Source organism: Heteronotia binoei, chromosome 9 (assembly GCF_032191835.1).
Source record: "Heteronotia binoei isolate CCM8104 ecotype False Entrance Well chromosome 9, APGP_CSIRO_Hbin_v1, whole genome shotgun sequence".
Lineage (NCBI taxonomy): Eukaryota > Metazoa > Chordata > Lepidosauria > Squamata > Gekkonidae > Heteronotia > Heteronotia binoei.
Window position 1 is genome coordinate 36,423,369 of NC_083231.1, and position 24,123 is coordinate 36,447,491.

A 24,123-nucleotide genomic window follows, 5' to 3' on the forward strand; every position below is an offset into this window, starting at 1 on the left:
AAGTGATTTAAATTTGATTTATTTTTGCATTTATTTTGATTGATTGATTTATTTTTGCTAGGCTGAGAGTGCGAAAGTGATTTTGCCCCAAGTACTTTCTCTCTGCACGTGCTATGCGGCTTCTTCGTTTAGCTGTCGAGAATTCATGTCTTTGGCTGCGCGGTCCTGATGAGGCCTCTCACACCTGATGAGAGGTCCTGATGAGGCCTCTCACACCTTTGCATATCTATTGACTGATTATTTTGTTACTTGTGTCTGATTTTCATTTAGCTTTGGTATTGCAACGTTTCGTGCAAAGTGACTGCACGTCTGATCTAAGGTTTGTTCCTGAGCCTGTTGGAAGACAGATAATAGGGGATACCGTGTATCAAAAGAAGAAAGGTTAGGATGGTGTTCACCTGTGGGATAAAGTCAGAAACTGGCATGCTGATAACTGTAGCATATAGCATATATGCATGATTTTTTTAGAGATTGCTAGGTTCTGATACTTGGTTTATGTATATTTTGAGCATAATCTTTCAGGAGCTCTGCAGATCCCCAGAGCTTCTGAACTCCTTCTAATTAACTGTTCATAATTAGCATGGGTGCTAGAGATTGAAGTTAGATTTCTAATACAGCTTGTGTATTAGAAATAGTCTAATAGTGAAAAACTTTGAGAAGTCTGGCCCTCATTATTGTGAGAAAAACTTGCAAAACAGAATATTTGTTAAAGCTTGGAAGCTTCAGGTCTTGGTGCTGCTTGTGTTGCAAAGGGAGATTAATTTACATGCTTACAGGTCCCTGTCTTTCATCCACCACTCCTGCTCTGGTATGGTCACAGGCCTCTGTGTCGCATGTGCCTAATATACATAGGGAAGGGTCGGTGGCTCAGTGGTAGAACATCTGCTTGGTAAGCAGAAGGTCCCAGGTTCAATCCCCGGCATCTCCAAAAAAGGGTCCAGGCAAAAAGGTGTGAAAAACCTCAGCTTGAGACCCTGGAGAGCCGCTGCCAGTCTGAGTAGACAATACTGACTTTGATGGACCAAGGGTCTGATTCAGTATAAGGCAGCTTCATATGTTCATATGTTCAGATGCTTGTCTACAATCTGATCTACTTTTTTGGGTGTGTCTTTGGTGAGAACTAGGTGTATTTGATTTTAAATGTTTGCACCGCTATCTATTCCTGCAAAGCCATGGCAACATAAACATTTGGTAAAACCTTCTTGAAAATCTAAAGGTCACTTAAAATGTATGACAAACAGATATACGAGTTTGGATCACAGATATTCTAATCATGCAACAGAGCTTATTTTTTATTGGAACAAAATAGGGATGAAAATTTATCTCCCTCTTTTAAACTTGATGATATGGTATGGCTTCATGGCCACATCTTTAACATTAGTGAAAATTTAAAACAAACACAAATTTCATTTTCCCCTCACTCAAGACGTTTCTCAGACCTCCTAAGAAGAACTGGACAGCTTTCAAAGATTTATTATGGCATTCAGTATCTAACTGTGAAGTCAGTGTTTAGATATGCAAAAGCCAGAAGTTAAGGTCTCAGTGTCAAACATATAATCTGGAAAACCATACATTTCACAGAGAGAAAGAGGAAGGGTAAATAGAATACCCATTGATTCTGCATACCAAAATGATTAACGTTATAACCAGAAAGCTGGTATAATACAAATGGCATAACTTAGAGATTCAAATGATATAAATATTAAATTATCCTTACTTTCAGGAAAATCACCATTTAGTCAACAAACAAAAAGGAATTGAAAGTGGTGTCAGAAGTCATAGTTGCCAAGGTCTTCAAGAAGTCCTCACCATCTCTTTTCACAGGTTTTGCAGGGGGTTTTTTTGTTGTTGCTGTGCTTAAGAACCTTTTTTTTTCAAATTTAAATTTTTATTGTAAAAATGTACTTCACACATACATCATACATTATCAACATAACCACAAACTTAAACTAACCTGCTAAGCATACAAATCTATGTTATTAATAATAAACAAAGTTTATATATTTCTCTGGACGCTTACACAAAGTATTTTGATGGTTTTGTACAAAATCAAAGAAAGGAAACCATTTTTACATAAAATTGTTAGCTTCAGAATTAACATTTGCCTGCTGCAAGTTGTATGCAATTTTATCCATTGTAATTATGTCCCAAATCTTCAGGAAGCATTGCCGTTTAGATGGCAAAGATGTGGATTTCCAGTATTGAACAATTAACATTTTTGCTGCTAGTAAAAGCATCGTTGTTAATTCAGATCTGTTTTGGAACTTCATTAGGCGACCATAGATTTAATAAAATAGATTCAGGAGTAAGAGGAATATTATGGTTAATAATTTGCTCGATTGTTGGTATAATTAGTTTCCAAAATTTCAAAATCAAAGAGCATTCCCACCAACAGTGGATAAATGATCCAGTCTTATTATATTCATGCCTCCTGCGATTGTCTTCTTGGGACAAGTCTGGTTCCCAGCAGCAAAATCTACTTCTGAATTTCAAGATTGGAGACAAAAAGGTGTTTTTAGATTTAAACATTTAAACCTCAACAGTTTAATGAGAACTAATAAAAACTTAGAAAGAAAATACCAACTTATAGCTACTTGGATTCAATATCGCCAAGTTCATCACTTACTACACAGCGCAAATATCTTATCTCAAATTAACAGGCCGTTAAATGCATTTGAGGAAGCTATGACTGCTTCAGAATTTAAGAACCTTTTTGACCATAGGTAACAGTGACACAAAATTGAATAAACAGGGAATGAATAGCATGTCTATCATACCACTGTGGGGCAGGGTAACCTTAGGTGGCTGCTGTATAGGGTGATTTCCTATTTTTGATGGCTTCTTGATTTCTACAGTTAATATACCTAATTCTCAATATTGCCAAATCTGAGGATACTTAAATCTGGAGACTAGAGCCATGAACTGACAAGACAGATCTTTCTACAAACCTGAAAAAGGCCCTGAAAACATGAAAAAGAAAATCATTGGTGGTTACCCCCACCCCCACAATGTAAGCTGTACCTGTTGTTTAAGAAATAAATACCTTTTTAGTGACTTTTGTGTGGCTTGCAAGGCAACCACCACAGTATTGCCAGCCTTCAAGCCTTGGTTTCTGTCCATAATAGGCAGAGGGAGGGGGCAGAGCATTTGCAAGGCTGTTTTGGCAACCACCCGGTGACTTGCTACCACCAGAGCTGTATGACTCATCCAGGCCTGCTATTGTTCAGTAGCAGCCACCCGTTAAAGTCACTGTAGTTCCAGACTAGGATTTGGGTGACCCACATTCAAATCCATAGTTTGCTATAGAAGCTCACTAGCCTATTCACACAGTAGCAGCCTAACTTACCTCACAGGGTTGTTGTGAAGATAAAATGGAGCAGAGGAGAATAATATAAGATGCTTTGGGTCCCCATGATCGAGAAAGGCAGAGTATACATGAAGTAAATAAATATAGCAAAATATAGGGGGCAAATAAAAAGTAGATTGTTGGTGGGTGGGAAGGAGAAAAGGAAGCAGAGTAAGGTGTGAATACGGGGGATACCAGGGCAAGGAAAGAGGAAATAGTGAGGGGAGAGGGATATATAAAAGTAGGTTGACTAGTAGGTGGGAAGCAGAGAAGGAATCAGGAAATGGGGAGAGGCATAGGGGGCTTTTAGGGATGGAAATAGTGGAGGAGAGTAAAAGAAGATGCCCCTTGCATAGGGTTGCCAAGTCCAATCCCAGAAATATCTGGGGACTTTGGGGGTGGAGCCAGGAGACTTTGGGGGTTGAGCCAGGAGACACTGGGGTGGAGCTGGGGGGAGGGGGGAAAAGGGTGCCAGGGAGCGTGGCGAGCCGCCCCGTCTCGGAGCGGGCGACACCGCTGCACAGCTGCCGCCTCTTCTCCGCTCGCCGTGGCTGCTCCTCCGAGATGGGCTCAGGATTCACGGCTCACCATGCTCCTGGCCTGCCTCCGCCCTCCCCTGGTTTTGCCTGCGCTGCTGCCGCCTCTTGGCTGCTCCTCCGAGATGGGCTCAGCCTCGGAGGAGCAGCTGCAGTGGGCGGGGAGGGGGAGGCGGCGGCACGGGGGCCTCGCCCACTCCGGGATGGGGCAGCTCGCCATGCTCCCCGGCGCCGTTTCCTCCCCCCGCTTCCGTTTTTTTGGGGAGCGGGGGAAGAGGGTGGAAATTCTGGGGTCCCCCGCCAGGGCGGGAGGGTTGGGAAGCCTACCCTTGCATGTTGTTGTGGGTTATCCACTTGTATATTTTCATTGTAAGCCTCCTCAAGTAGGACTTTGAAGGACCAGCATAGAAATTTTATAAGTAAATAATAAATACATAAAGTGAATTCTTTCTGAATGCAAAGCCATTAGCGGTGGCAGTGAAGTCTCTGCATGGGCCAGTCCCCATTCTGTCCCCTCCCACTCACCATCCCTCTACCCCCTGTGTAGGGTTGCCAGTCTCCTGGTGGGGCCTGGAGATCTCCAGCTGGCAAAGATCAGCTCCCCTGGAGAAAATGGCTGCTTTGAAGGGGGGGCTCCATGGCATTATACCATGCTGAGGCCTCTCCCCTCCTCAAACCCTGCCCTCTCCTGGATCCACCCCCAAAGTCTCCAGGTGTTTTCCAACCCAGACCTGGCAATCCTACCTGTGGGTTTGTTTTGTTGTTGTTTTGCATTTTGTAAAAAATCTGTAGTTTGTGATCCAAAGAAGGCTAATGAAGGGTTGCCAAGCCTGGGTTGGGAAACTCCTGACTATCTGGGGTTGGTTTAGGGAGGAAAGGGGCCTCAGTGAGGTATAATGCTATACAGTCTCTCCTCCAAAGGAACCATCCCTCCTTCCAAAAAACTGATTTCTGTAGTCAGGATATCTCTTGCAGTTTCAGGCCACAACTGGAGGCTGGCAATCCTCAGCAAATGGCAAGCCTATTCTAGGGATTTGTTGAGACCCGCTCGAGAGAGGGAATAAGGTGGTCTTCAACAGGTATTTTAATCTATTGCTCCCGATTCTTGGGGAAAAGAAACTAGAGTGAGCCTCAGTCACACAAAGACTTTTTAACTTCATGGAAATTACTTGAAGGTTGTCGGGTTGTGCACATGCCACTTTAGAATCTTGCAGACACCCTGGAGGCTAAAGCTGGAAGTGCCTTTCCACACAATGCAAACTAATATGACAATGTACACCTGCAGATCAGATTACCTTTCACAAGATGACATCAATTAGAAAAACATCACACTCAATTTATTTTAAATACCTATATCCTGTCACATTTAATCAGTGGTTCTTGATATGCAATGTTAACAGTGTTCTAAATTTCCCAGAAGATGTATTTTCTGAGTTTCCCAGTAAATAATATACTACTTTGGAAAGCCTACAATTTCTCACAATGATTCAGCATTCCTTGAGTGTTAATTCTCAAAGGTGGAGCTGAGTGTTCAGACAGACAATATGTGGGGAGTTCTGGGTGCGGAACTCACACCATTTTAAAAAACTCACAAGGCGGGCAGGGTCCTGTGTCCACAAGGCAATGTAAAGCAATATTAAACCCATTCTCCAGCACTGTTTTCACAATCAAAAATGGCCCTGGTAAACCCCCATTTACTCCACTGGGGAAACTTGCATTGTGTTAGAAAAACTGTTTAATTTTAAGTGATAATATCTCTTTATCTAGTTTAAGAGAACTCTATAAGGTTCTTTCATCCCTCTCTGTATATTTCCATTTTGGGATTATTTAAGGCAATCTATCACAGCACTAAGCTTTCAGGGCTCCTGGGCGATTCAAAACTAAATGGCTTAGTTGTGTGTATTAATATTTAATATACTATATATTCATATTAAAACACAGCTTTTCCTGTGTTCAGAGCCAATGCGTCCCTTTAGTAATTGCTGCCACAGATTTCTAGGACTCCAAACACTCTATTTTGCTGCAAAGGGCTCAAGGTGACAGAAAGATAATTGGGTGGCCAAAAACACTTTAATAAGCTCTTGTGGGAGAGACTCAGCAGCTCGACAAACCATTTCCACAAAGCAAAATACTTTGCAAGAAAGCAACTACAATACAAGGTGCTCTAGACCTTGGTTCCAATGACAATGTTGTCCTCATGCTTCTCTCTGGCCACTGTGAAGGCTTTTGTCTATCATTGGCACTTCTCTGCATGTGTAAGGGCTCCTTGGACAGGTGGAAATACTAGTGGCAGAGGAAGCAAGCACCATAGCAAAGGAATACTGATGCAGCAGCCAGAGAGAAGTGTGAGGGGCATGATGTCATAAGGATCCAAGCTATAGTACTTGGTAAAAGTCTATTTCTGAAAATTAAGTCTGTTCCTAGCCTGGAAGAGAAGTGGGTAAGCAAGCATATTTTAAAATAAAGATTATACTTAATGGAAGAGAAGACAGTATAATTACTCAGGCCCCAACTTTGTGGTAGCCTATGCTGCTTTAAAAAAATTAAATTCAGTCATTTTCTCAAATGAAGAAATTATAACAGGGATTTCATTAAACAGCTTCCGGTGTAATGGCGTGGTGAAGCAGAGCAATCTTCCGAGCTCCGGGAGAAGCTCTGTTTTGCGGGGCATTTGGGAGGACTTTCCGGTGGGGAAGTACCTCCTAAAGAAGTGTCAGAAGACACATCGCAGTTTGGGGAGCTTTTTGGGAGTGGGGGGGGGGAGCGGAGGCTCCTCATCCAACCCCAGCTTGTCCCTGCAGCCGATGCCCAGCAACACCTTGGTGACTAACCGGGCCACCGGACAAGGGAGCGGACGGAGACAGCGTTTGATTTCCAATAAAGAAACAACAAAAAGAATCTGGAAGTCGAAATCTTGATCCCACGTGTGCCCATCGATGACTAAGACTGAGTTTAGCTGAAGTCGGCGGGTGAGTGTCTAGAACGGAGAGCGGAGAACGGAGAACAGAGAGCGGAGGAAAGCGGGGCGAAGTGAGGCGAGGCGAGCGGCAAGCGGTGTCAAATGGCAACGGCTGCGGCAGATGCGAGGCTGGTGTGTGCTTAAGGCGGAGGCGAAGGGTAGATATTCTGAGCTCCGAGTGGAAAGAAGGTAGAAATAAAAATATCCAGTGTTAAGACGGAGACGGGGAAGTCGGAGTGGAGCCAAATGTGCAGGAAAAGTAGAGGACGGACAGCGGTTGCGGCGGCAGTGACTGAATTGTGAGAACGAGTGGACTGGGTGAGTGACCAGAGGTGGAGTGATGGAAAGAGGGGGTCTAAGAGGAAAATATAGTACAAAAATATCGGGAAAGGAAGAAATAAGGAGATATAAGGAAATATAAAAAGAAGGGAAAAGAAAAAGAAGTGGTGAATGGTGGAAAGTGCTATGTGGAACGAAGATTAATGGCGGCGCGGGTGTTGTTGAAAGTGAAAGTACAAGACGGGAGGAGGAATGGCGTCTTCTTCCAGGAGGGAAATTGTATAGACTGTGTGGAGAGTGGACTGAATAGTACTGCCTAAAAGGATAAGAGAGAAAGTACAGAACTTGGGAGATATATAGCTGGCAAAGGGTGGGGAGATGGTTTTGAGCAGCAGTTTCGCTGCGGCTGTCTCCTCACTGAAGATGGGTTTTTGAGGCTTTTGAGACGTTTTGAGGCTTTTGAGACGTTGGAATAATCTGTGTAGCTAAAGACAATAATTAGAGCTACAAAATCAGAAAGAACTGCAAGAAGAAAGGAAGAAGAAAGAAGAAAAAGGGAAGGAAAGAAAGAAAGGAAGAAAGAAAGTGCTTCATAGTGGAAGAAGAGGAGGAAGAAGGAACTAGAAAGGGTGAACTTAATATATGATGGATTATGGAATAGATAATTTAACTATATGGCAGAGAACTAAACATACATATATATATGCTGAATAAGTGGAAAGAGGACTAGTGGATAGCTGATGGAATAGAAATAATAACTAATTGTGTAATAGTGTAATTGTATTATTGTATTATTTAATGAATTGAACTTAATGTAATGAATGGAATTGATCTTAATTATATATGGTTTAGAGGAATTAATTGAATCCCCCTGAGAAAGGAGATTAAAATAAGAGACATAGGGTGTATGGCTTAGGGGTAGGTCAGGCCCCAACTTTGTGGTAGCCTATGCTGCTTTAAAAAAATTAAATTCAGTCATTTTCTCAAATGAAGAAATTATAACAGGGATTTCATTAAACAGCTTTAATCTACAAATCCCACCTTTGAATAGTGAAATCAGCATTTTTCTTCCTGGCAGTCAGTTTCACAGAAAAGCTTTGAATTCAAGTCTTAAGATCAAATTTTCAGACAAAAGTTTCAACATTTAGGTGTGTGTGTATATCTATATGGAGCATGGGTTAGTTTTAGGTTGTTATGACATTTCACATTAAATCATTTGCATTGGCGACTTCAGTTTCAAGTGCTGCAGTCAATTTCAGCTCTGATTTGACAAATTCTATAATGAAGAAAATGTGTCAAGCTAGGAAAAGGAATCCCTCCAAAAATTTGCCTCATCACAATTAATTTCAGTAATTGAAAGTCCAGAATCTAGAATAAGACATAACTGCCAACATTTCTCTCATTAGGATGTGAAGTTGAAATCCTTGGAATCAGGCCTACCTACTGCCTACCATACTACAGTGTTCCAACAGATGCCAACTTCTCCAATGCCGTGAATAATGCTATTGAATCTCTGAGGTAAAAATAACCAAAAGCTATTCAGTTCCTTGGTGTGCTATGGACCCATTGTATAGTTGGAAGGCACATAAACTATAATATAGTGGGTTCAATGCAAGGAGGAGACATGGTTGCAGTGATCATAACTCTTTTTATTAGTTACAGCATGGTAATGGAGAAACTAGTTTACTGGTTTACTGGGCCAACAGGGCCAACTATATATAGTTCAAGGTTCCTGAGCTAGGACGCCATTGGATCATTTAAACCAGTAGGAGGCCGTGACTGGAGCTGGGCAGCAGGGATTTGGATCCTACTGCCCATTGTTCCAGTCCCCAAGCTCTGACCTAAAGGCTCCAATGAGCCAGGCAGGAACATAGGTAAAAGCTAGGGTTGCCAAGTCCAGTTCAAGAAATATCTGGGGACTTTGGGGGTGGAGTCAGGAGACATTAGGGGCGGAGCCAGGAGCAAGGGTGTGATAAGTATAAATGAACTCCAGGGGTGTTCTGGCCATCACATTAAAAGGGATGGCACACCTTCTCAATTCCTTCCTTCCATAGAAAATAATGGATAGGGGCACCTTCTTTTGGGGCTCATAGAATTGGACCCCCTGGTCCAATCTTTTTGAAACTTGGGGGGTATTTTGGGGAGAGGCACTAGATGCTATACTGAAAATTTGGTGCCTCTGCCCCAAAAAACAGGCCCCCCAAGCCCCAGATACCTGCAAATCAATTATCTATGATTTTCTATGGGAATAATAGAGTTCCCAGCAGACATTTCCCCTCCTCCCCCCGCTTTCTGACGACCCTGAAGCGGGGGGAGGGTCTCCAAACCGGGGGATCCCCTGCCCCCACCTGGGGATTGGCAACCCTAATAAAAGCATCATTAGTCCACATACACAACATAAATTAAGCAGACCTTGGTGTTCAGTGCTTGGACAGGAGACCTCTTGGGAATTCTATGTATACCAACTTGAGTTTTATGACTGAAGGAAAATGGGACAAAGGTAATAAATAGATAAAATATATCAGAGGTATATATATATCACCTTTTCTTTGCAGCTCGAAGTTGTTTCCAGCAATATTGCAACATGCCATAAAAATCTAGAACAACCATCAGACAGCTTAAGACTAGTAAAACCAACAGCAAGGCCTCCAAACAGGGCAGAGATGGTGCAGCCCTTCCTTCAGCTTGCTGCTAGTTCCAGAAAAGTGAAGATCCACACAAATGGATGAGACCAATGATGATAAAGATGGTTAATGGACACTGTAGGGGAAAACAGGTCTGTCACATGGGCATATATAGGCAGAGGCTGTCCCTCAGCTGACATATGAAGCTGACATACTATTAGTTCATCTAAGCTCAGAACTTCTCTTCTGACTGCCAGAAGCACCCTGGGCCTTCTTAAGCTGCTGTTTGCCTGGGAATCTTCCACCCAAGGGCCACTTCCCACATTACAAAGTTTTTGCATCAGACTCTCTGTCATCTCCTGCTCAACTTCCACTTTATTTTAATCTCTGTTCACATTTCATTTATCAAGTAAAAAGAAGTCAAGTTACTGAGATAAAAATCTAGCACTTATGCATAGGTTCCCCCAGTGTGGCCGACAACTACTCCCCAGGGCAATTTCAAGCAGGGAAAACAGCATAGGGGGGTAAGGCTTAAACCTCCTCTCCCTGCATGCCCTGGTTTCAATCCAAATGTGGGGCCTAGAAATCAGGTTCCAAGCATGGAACTCCCAGTATACATTCAGTCAACATAACTGGGGTGAACAAAGGAGAAGAGGACATGAGGGCTGTGTAAGTTAGCCAAAGAATTTTGTGATTGTAAGGTAGGCATGCAAACCATTCAATAGTTTCAGACAAAATGCTAAATACTGTTGGTAGTAAAACATTTGGGAATGTAGATATAGCAGACAGCTACTGATGGAGTGTAGGCTCCAGTGGAAAATTTCTGATTTCTGCTGAAGGAATTTTTTTGTTAACTTCCTCCCTCCTTCTTCAGCCCAGAATGCCCACCAGTGCTGTTCCTGGGGGCCCTGTAGGGCATTTAGGGCTGCAGTGAGATGGGAAAGCAAGGAAGTCCTGCTCCACTGACAGAAATCCCATCCATCAATAAAGGTTTTCTCCAGGATCCAAGCCAGATGTTATAGGTCTCTGCTGTACAGCAGTACAATTGTAATACAATTCTTAGTGTTCCTCCCCCCCCAAATCTTGAAAATCCTCTTAATTCTCCACTGCTCAGGCTTCATACATTGGTTAAAAGAGTTTCACTTGGTCCAGTTTAACATTTGGAATACCTTGATGCCGTTCAATGAGACTTTATGGAACTGTTCATGTTATTTTTGCATAAAAGGGAAATACATATATGTATTATATATATATATTATATAGTAATATAATACCTTTTTGAAAGCCCCGACAGATTTTTGGATAAGGGCAGAAATCTGGCTTAATGTTCACATTCACCAGAGCATTAAAAATGTTATTTCAAGGATCAGATTGTGCTGAATCACAAACGCTGCATGAGATTTCATAATTATTTGCCTATACTTGCAAAAAAAATTTTTTGCAGGGTTGCTATCATTGTGATGTGCCAAATAATGATAGTTAATAAGTGCATCTTTATTTACTTCTTCAGAAAAGGCTATTCAGTATTCAGCACAGATGGTTAACTTTGTTCTGCTGCTTCTGACCAACACGGCTTCCCACCTGAATCTATTCGTAACATTGTTACCCTTTATGCCTTGACAAATCTCCTTGGTTATTGGATGTCCTATGGATTCAGCCTGTGCAGGATGGAGTTGTATTCCCCTTGAAGGGCTAGATTCTGATTTGGGCATTCTACTTGATCTTAGATTGCCATTGGAGGTTTAAATACTTAGGAATACCTTCTATCCACTTAGGCTGATAATACAAACTGTTGGTATCCCCAGAGAGCTTTGATCTGGCTACAGTTACAAATGCACTGTTGAATTCTAGACTGGACTACTGTAATGTGCTATATGTGTGCATGCTTTTGAAAACTTCCCAGAAACTTCATTTTGTTCCCAATGAGATTTCTTATTTGTAGATGAGGATTAATTGCTTTTAACAAATTATGACATATTGGATAAAACTGAGGAAAGAAGAATTATGTAAATTACATTGGGTCCCCATCAGGGAGAAGGGTAGAATATTAAAACATTAAAAATGTTATTTCAAGGATCAGATTGTGCTGAATCACAAACGCTGCATGAGATTTCATAATTATTTGCCTATGCTTGCAAAAAACCTACTGTTTTAGCATTTTTTTAATGTTTTAATAAATTGATTAAGTAAATAAAGAAACAATGCCAGTCTCGATGCAACTCCTTTCAATTTCAGGTTCAATTTAGAGTCATAGTTTTGACTTTAAAGTCAAAGATGGTTTGAGATAGAGGTATTTGAAGAACTACTTCCTCTATTAGAAATCTACCTACACTCTTGGGACAGCTGGAGAGACTATGCTCCATGTTTTTCTACCCTCAGAAATTTTGTGGGCAGGACTTATGGCAAGACTTTCTCAGTAGCTGGACTAACATTTGGAACTCCTATCCCTTTTCAATTTTGTTGTTGTTCAGTCGCACGGTCAAGTCCAACTCTTTGCGACCCCATGGACAAAGTCACGCCAGGCCCTCCTGTCTTCCACCATCCACCGAAGTCTGCTCAAATTCGTGTTTGTTACATCAGTAATTTTTGTTACTGGTTTTGGACCATCTTTTACAGATTACATTGATTTTAATTCATTATATGTTACTGGTTTTATGATTTGTCATTTGTTACACTTTTTTTTATTTTACTGTAAACCATGTTGGGAGATTTTCTAAAAAGTAAATTATAACTTATTTAAATAAATAACCAAGACAACCAAAGGCATTAACACCTTTAGCTGCTTTTAGAGATGCTCAAGGTGGCTCTTTGGCAGGATTAGGAAGGGCTATCTAGGGTTTTGACCAAGGATAGAATTATTAACTTTATTATTTAGGTGAATGATGCAGTGGGTAGAATGGTGCAAATTCACCAAGGGAAGACAAAAATTTAAAAAGATCCAGAAATAATGAAGAACATGGTCTTAACTGGAAGTTTCACTCTGGGCGTTTTCGCACTCACCTTAATCAGCAGCGATGCCCCTCTTCACCGCGCAGGATCTGCGCGGATTTCGCACTAATTGCCGTGGAGCACCCGGAAGAGCCGGAAAGTCCCGGCGCTTTTGCGGCGCAAACGGAAACTGGTTTTTGGCGGTTTCCGTTTGCGCCGCAAAAGCGCCGGGACTTTCCGGCTCTTCCGGGTGTTCCGCGGCAATTAGTGCGAAATCCGCGCAGATCCTGCGTGGTGAAGAGGGGGTCGCTGCTGATTAAGGTGAGTGCGAAAACGCCCAGAGTGAAACTTCCATCCAGAATGGAAGGTCCAAGCAAGCATTTTTGTCAGAAAAACTTGAAATGCTGGGACATAATGGGATGTATAGTTGGCTCCAACTATTAGCTTTTCCACAGCCAAAAAAGGGAGGGCCATCAAAAAGGCTATGAGTCTCCTACCTAAAGCCTATACCAGAATCAGGCCTGGCCAGAGTCATCTGCAACACTATACTTTCTCCATCTGCAAAATGGATTAAAAATCCCAATTTGAATGCCATGCCTGGGGGGAAAATGCTAAAACAGTAGGTCACTTGTTTCTTACCTAAGCATTCTGTTGTGTTTCCACTTCAGGAGAGGCACAGCAGATATGGCAGCAGTGTATTATGAAAGGATCGATGTAGAAGGTCATCATTATGGGCCTTTGTCTGTTCAGAGGAAGAATGCTTTAAAAGCTGTGGACAATGTACTGCTCAATATGACTAAGTTTATCAAGGTCAGTATTACTCAGAAACTAAGCTGTCCTTTCCCCCCATGATATACACATATTGAAGACACTTGGCTTGAGAGACCCTAAACTGCTTAAGTACCAGGTTTAGTCCCTGATTCCTCCAGTTACCTTGGGTAGTTGCTTGAGAAGGACATCTGAATGACACCTTGGAAATGGAGCATATAAGATAATATACTAGAAAGACCGTTTTTTGTTGAGGTGCCTCATTTACAAAACTCCACTGTTGTGTGCATTTCCTTGGCACCTACTCTTGAGTTTTAGGTGTCAGGTAAAAATCTTTTTATTTGACCAGGTCCTTACTAGCATATAAACTTTCAGAAACTGCCTTCTATTTCATTTTGCTGTTAAAGCTGGTTTTGTACTGTTTTGTAAATGTTTGTTCTACTAATCTTGTTTTAGTTTCTAAGATTAGTTTCTTTTAATATTATTTTTGCCTTAATCTGCTTTCAACCTGTATAAGCCATCCCAAAAAACTTTTCATCTCAGTACATAGTACGTCTTTTCATGATGATCAAAACAACAAATATTTCTCAGAGAATGAAGTAATTTTCAACTGGAACCCTCATAGCCATGTGCCTGTCACTTCTGTGGCTTGGCAGCACCTAACACTTTTTTCCAATTAAATAAACTAATGTCAATATGAATTAGTATCATGCCCAGAAATAAGATTTAAATCAAATGCTCAAGGCAATTTGGTACTATCACTGCCATAACACTTTAATGACTTGTAGTTAATAGCAACAAGCACTTTTATGAGGTTAGTAAATAAGTGGGGAAATAACCATCTAAATAATCATCTAAAAGGGAGTGGGGAAATAACCACTGTGTTCTAAAGGTAAATCTTTAGCCTTTTATGTGCCGGTGGTTTCCCTCATTTTTACAGCACCTGTAAAAATTGGGGTGGCTGTTACCATTATTTCCTGCTAGTGGGATTCCCAGAAGCTTCTGAATGGTTAGCATAGGAAACAGGACATAGTGATCTTGATGCTTTCTCTGCATTTTTAAGTATGCTACAGAATTATTAATGGATGTGGGAAGAAGGCAGACCCCAGAGTTTTGTAATTGTTGTTGAGGGAAAGACATTCTGTGCATGCCCAGAAGAAAGTTTCTTCCATAACAGTCTCTGCTGAAAACAAATTCTTAGGCTAAGTCCTAGTGAGATCTTTTCTTAAATTGAGTAACTAAAAAAGACAAATTCTAGAGGGGTAGCCATGGCAGTCTGTTGTGGCAAAACCAAACCCAAATCTCAACATGTATTGTACTGCCACTTCCGTTGTTAGAATCTATTTCATCAGATGCATGAAGTGAATTCTAATAAATAAATGCTCAGTCTGCACGTATTGATACCCACAGAGAAAAAAATGTTTGCTGGTAAGGAAGAAAAGCAGTTGTAATTTCCATTAAAATGCATGCTGTGGAGCTATGATACCTTATAATTAATTCATATTATATGCTACATTTTTAAAAATTCATATACAAGGGAAACAGAAAACTGGGGCTAAGCCCCCCTGAGTAAAATGGAACTTACTTCTAACTTAAGATATCTGCTTAGAATATCTCCCAGAAGATCTGGTCAATTCTGTACCCTTTGATCTACTAAGATTCTGTACCTTCAACCTGATCAGGAGCTCAAGTGACTCTAGAAATTATTTCCAGGATAATTTCAGCTGCCCAATCTGACATTGCTTTCCTGCTTCCTTTTTTCCTCTTCAAGGAGCTAGCAGCAGAAAAGGAGGGGATAGAATAGAATGAAAAGGGAAAAGAGAGCAGGGACTACAATCACTACAATCACTTTTAACTGTAACTGGCTTCTCACATTACCCCAATTTTCCTTCCCCTATTAAGCATCCTGTAATCTGCCTTTGCTAGTTTGTTTCATGTTAGTAGACATATTTCAAAAGCCTTTTTTGCAGTTTAGTACTATTTGAGAGAGGCTGATGTTTCAATTCAGTGGAGCTTATTCTCAGGTTACAGTTGTTATTCTGTTCACAGTAACAGAAAGCTGAAGTGATTTGTTTAGCTATATTTGTTTGGGGGGTGTGGTGGCTCTTTGGCAGCCCTGATCACTTCCAGATTCTCAGCCAGACATGATGTCATGATATCATACAGCTTTGCTGCCCAGATCTCTGTCCCCTAAATATTCCCAGTGGTTGCCAGCACTTGGCTGGCAAACTACTCCCCATTGCAAGATACGTGTTCAATTTCATTTATTTCTGCTTAAATGTGACTTTATCTGAATCAAGGCCTAAACTGAGTGATGCTGACAGGCACATTCTTAAAAATAGCCTCTTTAGTACTGAGATTGAGAAAAGGTGCATTGCAGGTGGGGTATATCTGATTACCAAAATAAACATGGGGAACTGCACTGTGTACTTTTCAAACTGTAATCCACTGAGTTCACTATCTTGACAGGATAAGGGCCTGCAGAACAACCTGAATGTCATTCTTTTCTCTGATCATGGGATGACTGACATTTCCTGGATGGAAAAATTGATTGAGCTGAGAAACTGTATCAACATGAGTGACATTATACAAGTAAAGGACCGTGGCCCTGTTGTAAGCCTGTGGCCAGCCAAAGACAAGGAGCTTCAGGCAAGGAAAAAAGTCACCTTTTATCTTTCATGAATGTTCTTGTGGCAATCATTTAGTTTTTGCTTTGCTGTAGTTACTTACATACTTACATAGGGTTGCCAAGTCCCTCCTGTTGACCAGTGGGCGATAGGGTAGGATTTACCAGGAACAGGAGGAAGGCCCAGGTGACGTCATTGGTGACATGTCTACATCACTTCCAGCTTGCACCGGATGTGATGTCATCATATTGGTAATGTTGTGACAATGCTCTGGTATTTGGGCAAAAAAAAATCTAATTTAGAAGCAATTTTGACTACAGAGTTTTTGCTCAAATACCAGAGCATGGCCATAACATCACCAATGTAATGATGTCACTTCCGGCCCTCACAGGAAGCGATATCACAATATCACTGATGGTGTAGCCTAGGCCTCCCTCTCTCTCCTGGTAAATCCTCTCACTGGCCAGCTGATTGGCAGCAGCGTTCAGGGCCTGGTGGCAGGGGACTTCTGCCTTCACAGGTGGGGTAGGCAACCCTATACCTACATATACTATTGGCGGGCTGGCCCTGTCTGCTGACATGGCAGTAACTTAAATTGGGAAAGCCATAAAATCTAATAGTGACTCAGAACATACCTCCATAATTCCAAGGCTATTCTACTGCACCACAATCTACAGTGGTCTGCTTTTAAGGGCCATCTGGCAGCCTTACAATACAATCCTTGCAGTGCCATCTTAAGAAGAGTTACATCCTTCTAAGTCCATTGAAGTCAGTGGGCTTAGAAGTTGCAGCTGTGGCTTAGGGCAGTACTGCTGACCTCCTCCTGGGAGAGAATCACTGGGAGCATACCAGGGCTCCACTATCTGCACCGGATTTCTATTATCTTCCAGATAACAGTTCAGAGTTTGCATAACTGAAATACTTGTACTTCTCAAACATACCATTTTTCTGGATAAGCTTGCAGCAGGAAAAACAAAACAAGATTGGCAGAAGTCCAAGTAATATCCACTATTGTTTACAGCAGGACAATGTAGAGCAGAGGCAACTTTTGTAAGAAAATCTTTGAAGAGTTTTCCCATAAAGGTTAAATTCACGTTACTTAAAAATGGCAGCCTCTCTTATAGCAATGCTTTGCATTCAGTGTAATAATGCATGCTGCCATATAGCAAATATGTGCTCAAATGTCATGACTTTAATCTATTTGCAGGTCTATAACTTGCTGAAACATGTGCCACACATGACAGTTTACAGGAAGGAAGATATTCCTGACAGGTTCCACTATAAAAGGGGGAAATTTGTCTCACCTTTGACACTTGTGGCTGAAGAAGGATGGTTCATAGTGGAGGTAATCCCCTATGTGAACTTGTGACCTATTAGACAGAACACAGCCAGCACTGTGGCCTGATACATCACAGTGCCACTGTTTTTGCAATGATGAGTTGGTGACAGAAGCAAAACAAAAGAAGACACCAGGAAGTTTATGAGCCACTGGAGAACTGGTGATCACGGCTGATGACCTCTTGGTCACAATACATGGACTGATCTAAATTAGCTTAAATGATTTCCTAGCTGCTATTCACCACCTTTGGTGGCAAATGCATCACAGTAAGGATATATCACTCTCTAAAACTGCTATAGTATACCAGTGCAACTGCAACTCTGATTCATTAAGTGCTGAAAATATGAGCTGTGCCTTTTGAGATATTTGAAGGCAACCTGTTCATAGCTACTTGATTTACACTGCTGTCCTAAGCAGAACCTTCTAAGTCCATTAAAATCAGTCATTTTAGCTCACTCTGCTCAGGAAAGTGGCATGGTATAGCTCGATCTCATCAGGGCTCAGAAGCAGAGCAGGGTTGGTACTACATCCAGGTGCTGTGAAATTCTGTGTAAAGCCATTGTCTCTGCTGACAGGGGATATTCCAGTTCTCCTTTCTTTGAGTCATGCTGACAGGTACATGAGTTACTAATGGCAAACTGGAGAGTGATGCCCTCTCAGTTGACAGTTTCAAAAAATTTCAAAAAGTAACACACACACACACAAAGATTCTGGACTCTCTTTTGATTTTTTCCTTCTGCTTTTATTTATGACTAGAAACCAAGCCTAGAAACTGTCAGCACCGTAGTAATTCTTTTTAATCTTGGGAAAAAAAACCTTTAGAGCCCTTGAGTATCCATGCATTTTTTGTAGCTAATAGTCAGCAGATGTACCAGATAATTGAACGATTCTAGCTGACAAATTAAATGTGTTCCCCTGTCTCCAGCTATTTTTGCTGATGGCACTCAGAACAAGAAAATGAGAAAATGGACTCCCTCTGCCTGCTGCAGAGCCCCTTTGTGCCATTGTGTTGTTTAATGTAATTCCAGGAAGCAGAACTGTCAGTGGTCTGTACACTATTAGGCAGCGTCTACAGCAACTCACCGACTGCCAGTTCTTACCTAATTTGCAAGCTCCCTCTAGAGCCAGCATGACATAACTCAAGCCTTTCAACAATTCTAGATGTTGCTGTTGGCTCAGCTTGTTTGTGTGCCAAAAAGCAAGGAATGGAATGCCCTCTTCTCAGGCCAGCATACCTCAGCAACTAGCATTCCATGTACATGTGTTCAAATATAGTAAATATTTTAATATGAGAGAAAGTAAAAGGGAAATTTTGCCTAGGATATTTAGATTAACATAAAGCAGAAAGGGGGAACTAGGTCAGCAGGAACATATATTAGTTAAAACAGGCTATCATGAGTACTATTGCTCTTTGACTATACATGAACTGATCCAACTGTATTTTTCTCTGTAGTCTGGAGATTAGATGCAATTCTAGATGGTCTCCAGGCCCCACATGGAGGTTAGTCAACCAAGATATAAAATGCAATGGAAGAGGGACAGGGGGGTCGTTCCAGCTCTAGTTAAGGCAACTATAATATGGCCTCTCCTGAGAGCCAGTGTGGTGTTGCAGTTAGGAGTGGCAGACTCTAATCTGGAGGACTGGGTTTGATTCTCCACTCCTCCTCCACCATGAAGCCTGCTGGAGGGCTGTGGGCCAATTACACTTCTCTCAGAGTTCTCTCAGCCCCACCTACTTCACAAGGTGCCTGTTGTGGGGAAAGGAAGGGTATGTGATGGTAACCTGCTTTGAGACTCCTTAAATAAAGTAGAGAAAAGCAGGGTATTAAAAACCTGCTTCTGAAAAAAAAATCTTCTGTAGATGTCTCTGATGCCAATACCTGTAGACTAGTTTCCAATATTCCATTTCTTGGAATATTGGACGACTGAGCAGAAAGTGGTATCTCTAGAGATTCTTAGATGAAACTGAGTATCTAGATACCTTCAGGTGTGGTTTCAGATAGCAATTACATTTTAAATAGTTGTTTATTTCACTTTTCCTTCTTGGAAATCCATTCATACTAATAATCTCTTTTTCTTGGAAGTAACAATACTTTTTGCTAGGTAGCTGTGTTTAAGACTGCAGCCTCAGGTGTGTAAGTCACATTGAACAAATGTCTTTCTCACACAGAGCAGAGAACCCCTTCCATTTTGGGAGAATGGCACTGGGAGAAGAGAGGCCTGGCAGAACGGATGGCATGGCTATGACAATGAGCTCATGAATATGAGAGGTTTCTTCCTTGCATATGGCCCAGGTAGGCCAAATGGAGAAATAAGCATCATATGAAAAAAATGCTGCCACCTTCTGTCCTAAAACAGCTGCACAGAATTTTGGGTTGAACCCAATCAGTTTTCTTTTTACACAATCTTACCCAATTATCCAAACCCTGTTGTCCCCCATGATTTTTGTCCAGGTAGGTCCTGTGATCACCTACATAGCCCTTTTGGGTTCTCAGAGGAGATTTAGTCTTTCTTTTCCATAAACAGAAAAACTGGTTGGATCCAACCCTTTCTGCTCTGTTAATTGCTTGTAGGTAATGTCATTAATCACAGAGACTTGGGGGTCAGACTGTCCATTAGAATAAAGGAAGCAGGCAGAGTTATTGTACTTCTAACTACCATATCTTTTTTCAATTTCTTGGTAAAATGACCTTCAATTTACTTTACCAGCACATGACCAGCTATCTTGTTATAATGTCTAGAAACCTTCCATTATGATCCACATGAGGTTGCATAGCTAATATATCTCTTCCTCAAATGCACCCATGACTTGTTGGAGAGGGGAGAGTGTAAAAGCAAAGAAGAGGCTTGTGGCACCATAAAAACTGACAAGCTTTTAAAGTCTAGCATAACTTTTTGTGGACTTGACCCTACTTTATCAGATGCATGTAGTGGGTTCTTATTGGGCAAGACTTCACATGCATCAGATTTTACTCTAGTCCATGGAAGTAGTATGTAATGCATCACAAGATTCCTGTTTAATTTTGCTTCCAACAGACCAAGTCTCAGGAATTGTTGGAATGAGAAAAGTGTGAATCTTGCATCATTTGAGCTTTTAAATTAGCTCAAATGACTGTGTGATGATCTCCATCAATGTGTGGATGCAGCTCTTGTCAAGGTCTGCAAAACCAAATCAGATTTTGGGTATGGGAAGATCTAAAAGTGTAGATGACTGGGGAAGGCAATGGCAAACCACCCCATTTAAAAAGTCTTCCGTGAAAACGTTGTGAAAACAACATCACCCCAGAGTCGGAAATGACTGGTGCTTGCACAGGGGACTACCGTTACCTTTTTACCCTGTTCATGTGGATCCTGGGATGCTCCAACACAGGATAGACTCACTGAAGGAGCTGATTGGCCACTTGTAACCTCTTCCACATGGTCAGGGCTCCATGCGACAGGGAACACTTGAACCAGCTACACACACAGGATGGCATACTGTGCCACACCAAGATAAATACTTGAAATCTTGCATTTATTTCTCGCTTTCTCACTAGATACCTGACCTCCTGCAGAAGTTAGGCAATATTTCAAACCCAGGACAGTGATGTTCATTTAGATTGCAAGACTGCCTGTGACTACAGCCATCTAAAATGCCTCATTGTCATTTTTTCTCTCCAGATTTCAAGTCTAACTTCAGAGCAGCACCAATCAGAGCAGTGGATGTTTATAATGTTATGTGCAAAGTCACAGGAGTACAGCCACTGCCAAACAATGGATCCTGGTCCAGAGTGGAGTGCATGTTAAAAAATAATGCCAGTTTGGCACAGTTATTCCAATGGAGCAGCTCTGCACTGGCACTAGTTCTGTTTGTGTTGTTTGTATAACACATCTTGTTACTCTGGTCCCAATACAATGTCAGCCAGTGTATCCAGTCCCCCCACCCCCGCTCCATTTAATCATTTGAATAGCAGCATTAATGGAATGCTGTCTAGAGAAAACTATGTACATTCATCTCTTTAAAAACAACAAGCCTGTCTCCAGGTTTTGTCTGGAGTGTAAGAAGCAAAACTTTGAAGCATGCTTCATTTGAGGAAGGTGCTTGTGCCTTACAAAAGACAGCAAAAAAAGGAGAACCACTTTCACTTTTACTTGTCCTCTGTTCCGCCAGCAATCTCCTCAGGGCCCAGCTGAAGCTCAAAAGCCATCATCACAACACAACCAAATCAATTTCAGAATTAGGCATTCTTTCTGCTTCCTCCTCCAGCAGCCTTTCTGGCCTTACATACAGTGATAATCTTGGGAGACTGCCATGTGGTTGCTATGCAACCACTCCCCTTTCCCAAGTTCCCCTTAACATCACTATTCAGTTTTTATTTGGCCATGGCCTTCCCTGGCTGTTCCTCTCAGAGCGATGACACTTCATCCCTACACAGCAGAAAGTCCCACTAATTTTACCTGAACTTGAGATTCACTTTTAAATAAATATATTTTAGGATCTAGATTCTGGTTTTCATGACATATCCTGGCATACTGGCTGCCTCCCTCTCAGTTTCACAAATCATTTCTGTTTACCATTCCTTCCAGCTCTCTTACAGTAAATATTTTAGGCTGTATGATTTGAATTAGTTTTGAAAATATTTCCAATGGTGGGAGGAGGAGGAACAAAATCCCTCTGATTTAGATCCCATTTAGCAAGTTTAAAAAGCTGTTCTTGGTTTAGCTTAATGGTTAAGCTACCAGCATTTCTTTATATAAATAAGACTGCACTCTCTGTAGAAAAGAAAACCAGTACCAAGTCCTTCTAGTTTGGTGTAGTGGTTAAGTGTGCGGACTCTTATCTGGGAGAACCGGGTTTGATTCCCCACTCCTCCACTTGCACCTGCTGGAATGGCCTTGAGTTAGCCATAGCTCTGGCAGAGGTTGTCCTTGAAAGGGCAGCTGCTGTGAGAGCCCTCTTAGCTCCACCCACCTCACAGGGTGTCTGTTGTGGGGGGAGAAGATATAGGAGATTGTAAGCCGCTCTGAGTCTCTGATTCAGAGAGAAGGGCGGGGTATAAATCTGCAGTCTTCTTCTTCTTCTATCTCTTAGGGTATGATCACATGAGCACTTTGATCCATTGTTGTTGCTCCTCCTGAATGGATTTGAAGCATTTGATCAGACAGCAGCATCTGGCTCCCGTGCTGTAGTCATCAGCCTTGCGTGCTCACCCCTGACTTCCCAACACCACAGAACGTCCTGTCTTTACAAAACCTATTGGTTTTACAGTGTTTCTGTGGATGTCTGATTGCTCTCTTGTAGGCTGGAGCCTTTTGGGAAGTCAGATCACTCACTTTCTGTTTTGCTGCCATTCCCTCCTCCCACCGAGTTACCAATGTGGATAAAAGCAGCTATGCACTGCAAAGCACTATCTATGGGGTTTTGTTTCCGCCCCAGGGCTGGCCCTGCCATTAGGCAAACTAGACAATTGCCTAGGGTGCCGACCTTCTGGAGGCACTGAATTGGGCATGAGACTTGGTGACATCAGTGCAGGGGGGGCAGCAGCGCAGAAGTTAGCCTTTCCTAGGGTGCTAGACAGTCTTGGGCTGGCCCTGTGGCTCCTTCCCACTGCCCGCACCATTCACCCCTGTCTCCCTAAGCTGAATCAAAGACAGCCTCCCTCTGGAGCTGCCACCTTGCCTGTCCCTTCCCTGAACTAAGGTGGCTGTGTGTGTGAGACAGTTAGGGAGGTATGCACAAATGCATATTCGCACCTCTCTGTCTGTTCTCTCTCTCTCACACACACAGGAACTTCTCAAAAACCTGTTTTCTCCCTCTGGTTTTGAAATATTGAATTTATCAAATACACAGTTTCAAAAACATTTTCCCCACACTGAACTACCTATCCTCCTCCAGCAATCCCATTGGTGACCAGGTGTTGCCATTCTGTCAGAAGTTTGAAGTGCTGCTTCCCATAAGCACTTATGAACAGGGCTTTTTTTGTAGAAAAAGCCCAGCAGGGACTTATTTGCATATTAGGCCACACCCCTGACACCAAGCCAGCCAGAACTGCATTTCTCTGTGTTCCTGCTAAACAAAAAAAAGGGGGTCTGCTTATGAGCATGCTCAAAAGACAAATGATTTTTAAAAGCCCACTGCCCCACTTTGTGACTGCCATGTCTGTTCAATCAACCACAGAGTGAAAGCGCATTGAAGTGGGTTAAGGGGGTATGTCTGATCAAAACTCTTCATTACAAAAAACCCCCTCGATCAATTAGAAGTGGGGCAACACTAGACTGAACTGCATGTGTGATCGCAGCCTTAGGGTGTCTGCTGCCTTAAGACGCTGGAAAGACATATTTCACAAACTGAATATTTATGAAAATCATACCTTTGGCTGCTTTCAGAGATATTTTGAGGATACACTACAATGAGTCTGCACCTGCATGTTTTATACACGTACTTAAATACTAACCTGACAGAAGAGTTCTGTAATAACTAGTAAACATTTCTGTAGTTTAAAAAAAATCAAGTCAGCCATCAAATCAATTGGAAGGAGAAAAACAAAGGAAAGAAATGTCATCTTTTGTTATCAGGCAATTGAGTATAAAAGGCAATTTAGTTCTTTCTGAGCACTTGCAGTAGCTGGGAAACAAGCCCCGATTGTTTAGCGGCCTTTGCTTCTCATTAATAGACCAGGCTCTTTCGATCATTTGGATCACTCCTCCCTACCCCTCTCATGAGAGGTTCACTTAAAC

General features: G+C 41.9%; 1 protein-coding gene across 1 annotated transcript in view; it reads left to right on the plus strand.

Annotated features, from left to right (window-relative positions):
* ENPP6 (ectonucleotide pyrophosphatase/phosphodiesterase 6) overlaps positions 1-21,887 on the plus strand; it is a 34,384-nt gene extending 12,497 nt beyond the window's left edge. Inside the window, exons 3-8 of the mRNA XM_060246458.1 lie at positions 8,527-8,638; positions 13,341-13,482; positions 15,910-16,089; positions 17,275-17,412; positions 19,577-19,700; positions 21,067-21,887. Coding sequence (XP_060102441.1) covers positions 8,527-8,638; positions 13,341-13,482; positions 15,910-16,089; positions 17,275-17,412; positions 19,577-19,700; positions 21,067-21,272 — 902 coding nt within the window. The 3' untranslated portion in view covers positions 21,273-21,887. The remainder of the gene's footprint in view (positions 1-8,526; positions 8,639-13,340; positions 13,483-15,909; positions 16,090-17,274; positions 17,413-19,576; positions 19,701-21,066) is intronic.
* The last annotated feature ends 2,236 nt before the right edge of the window (positions 21,888-24,123 follow it).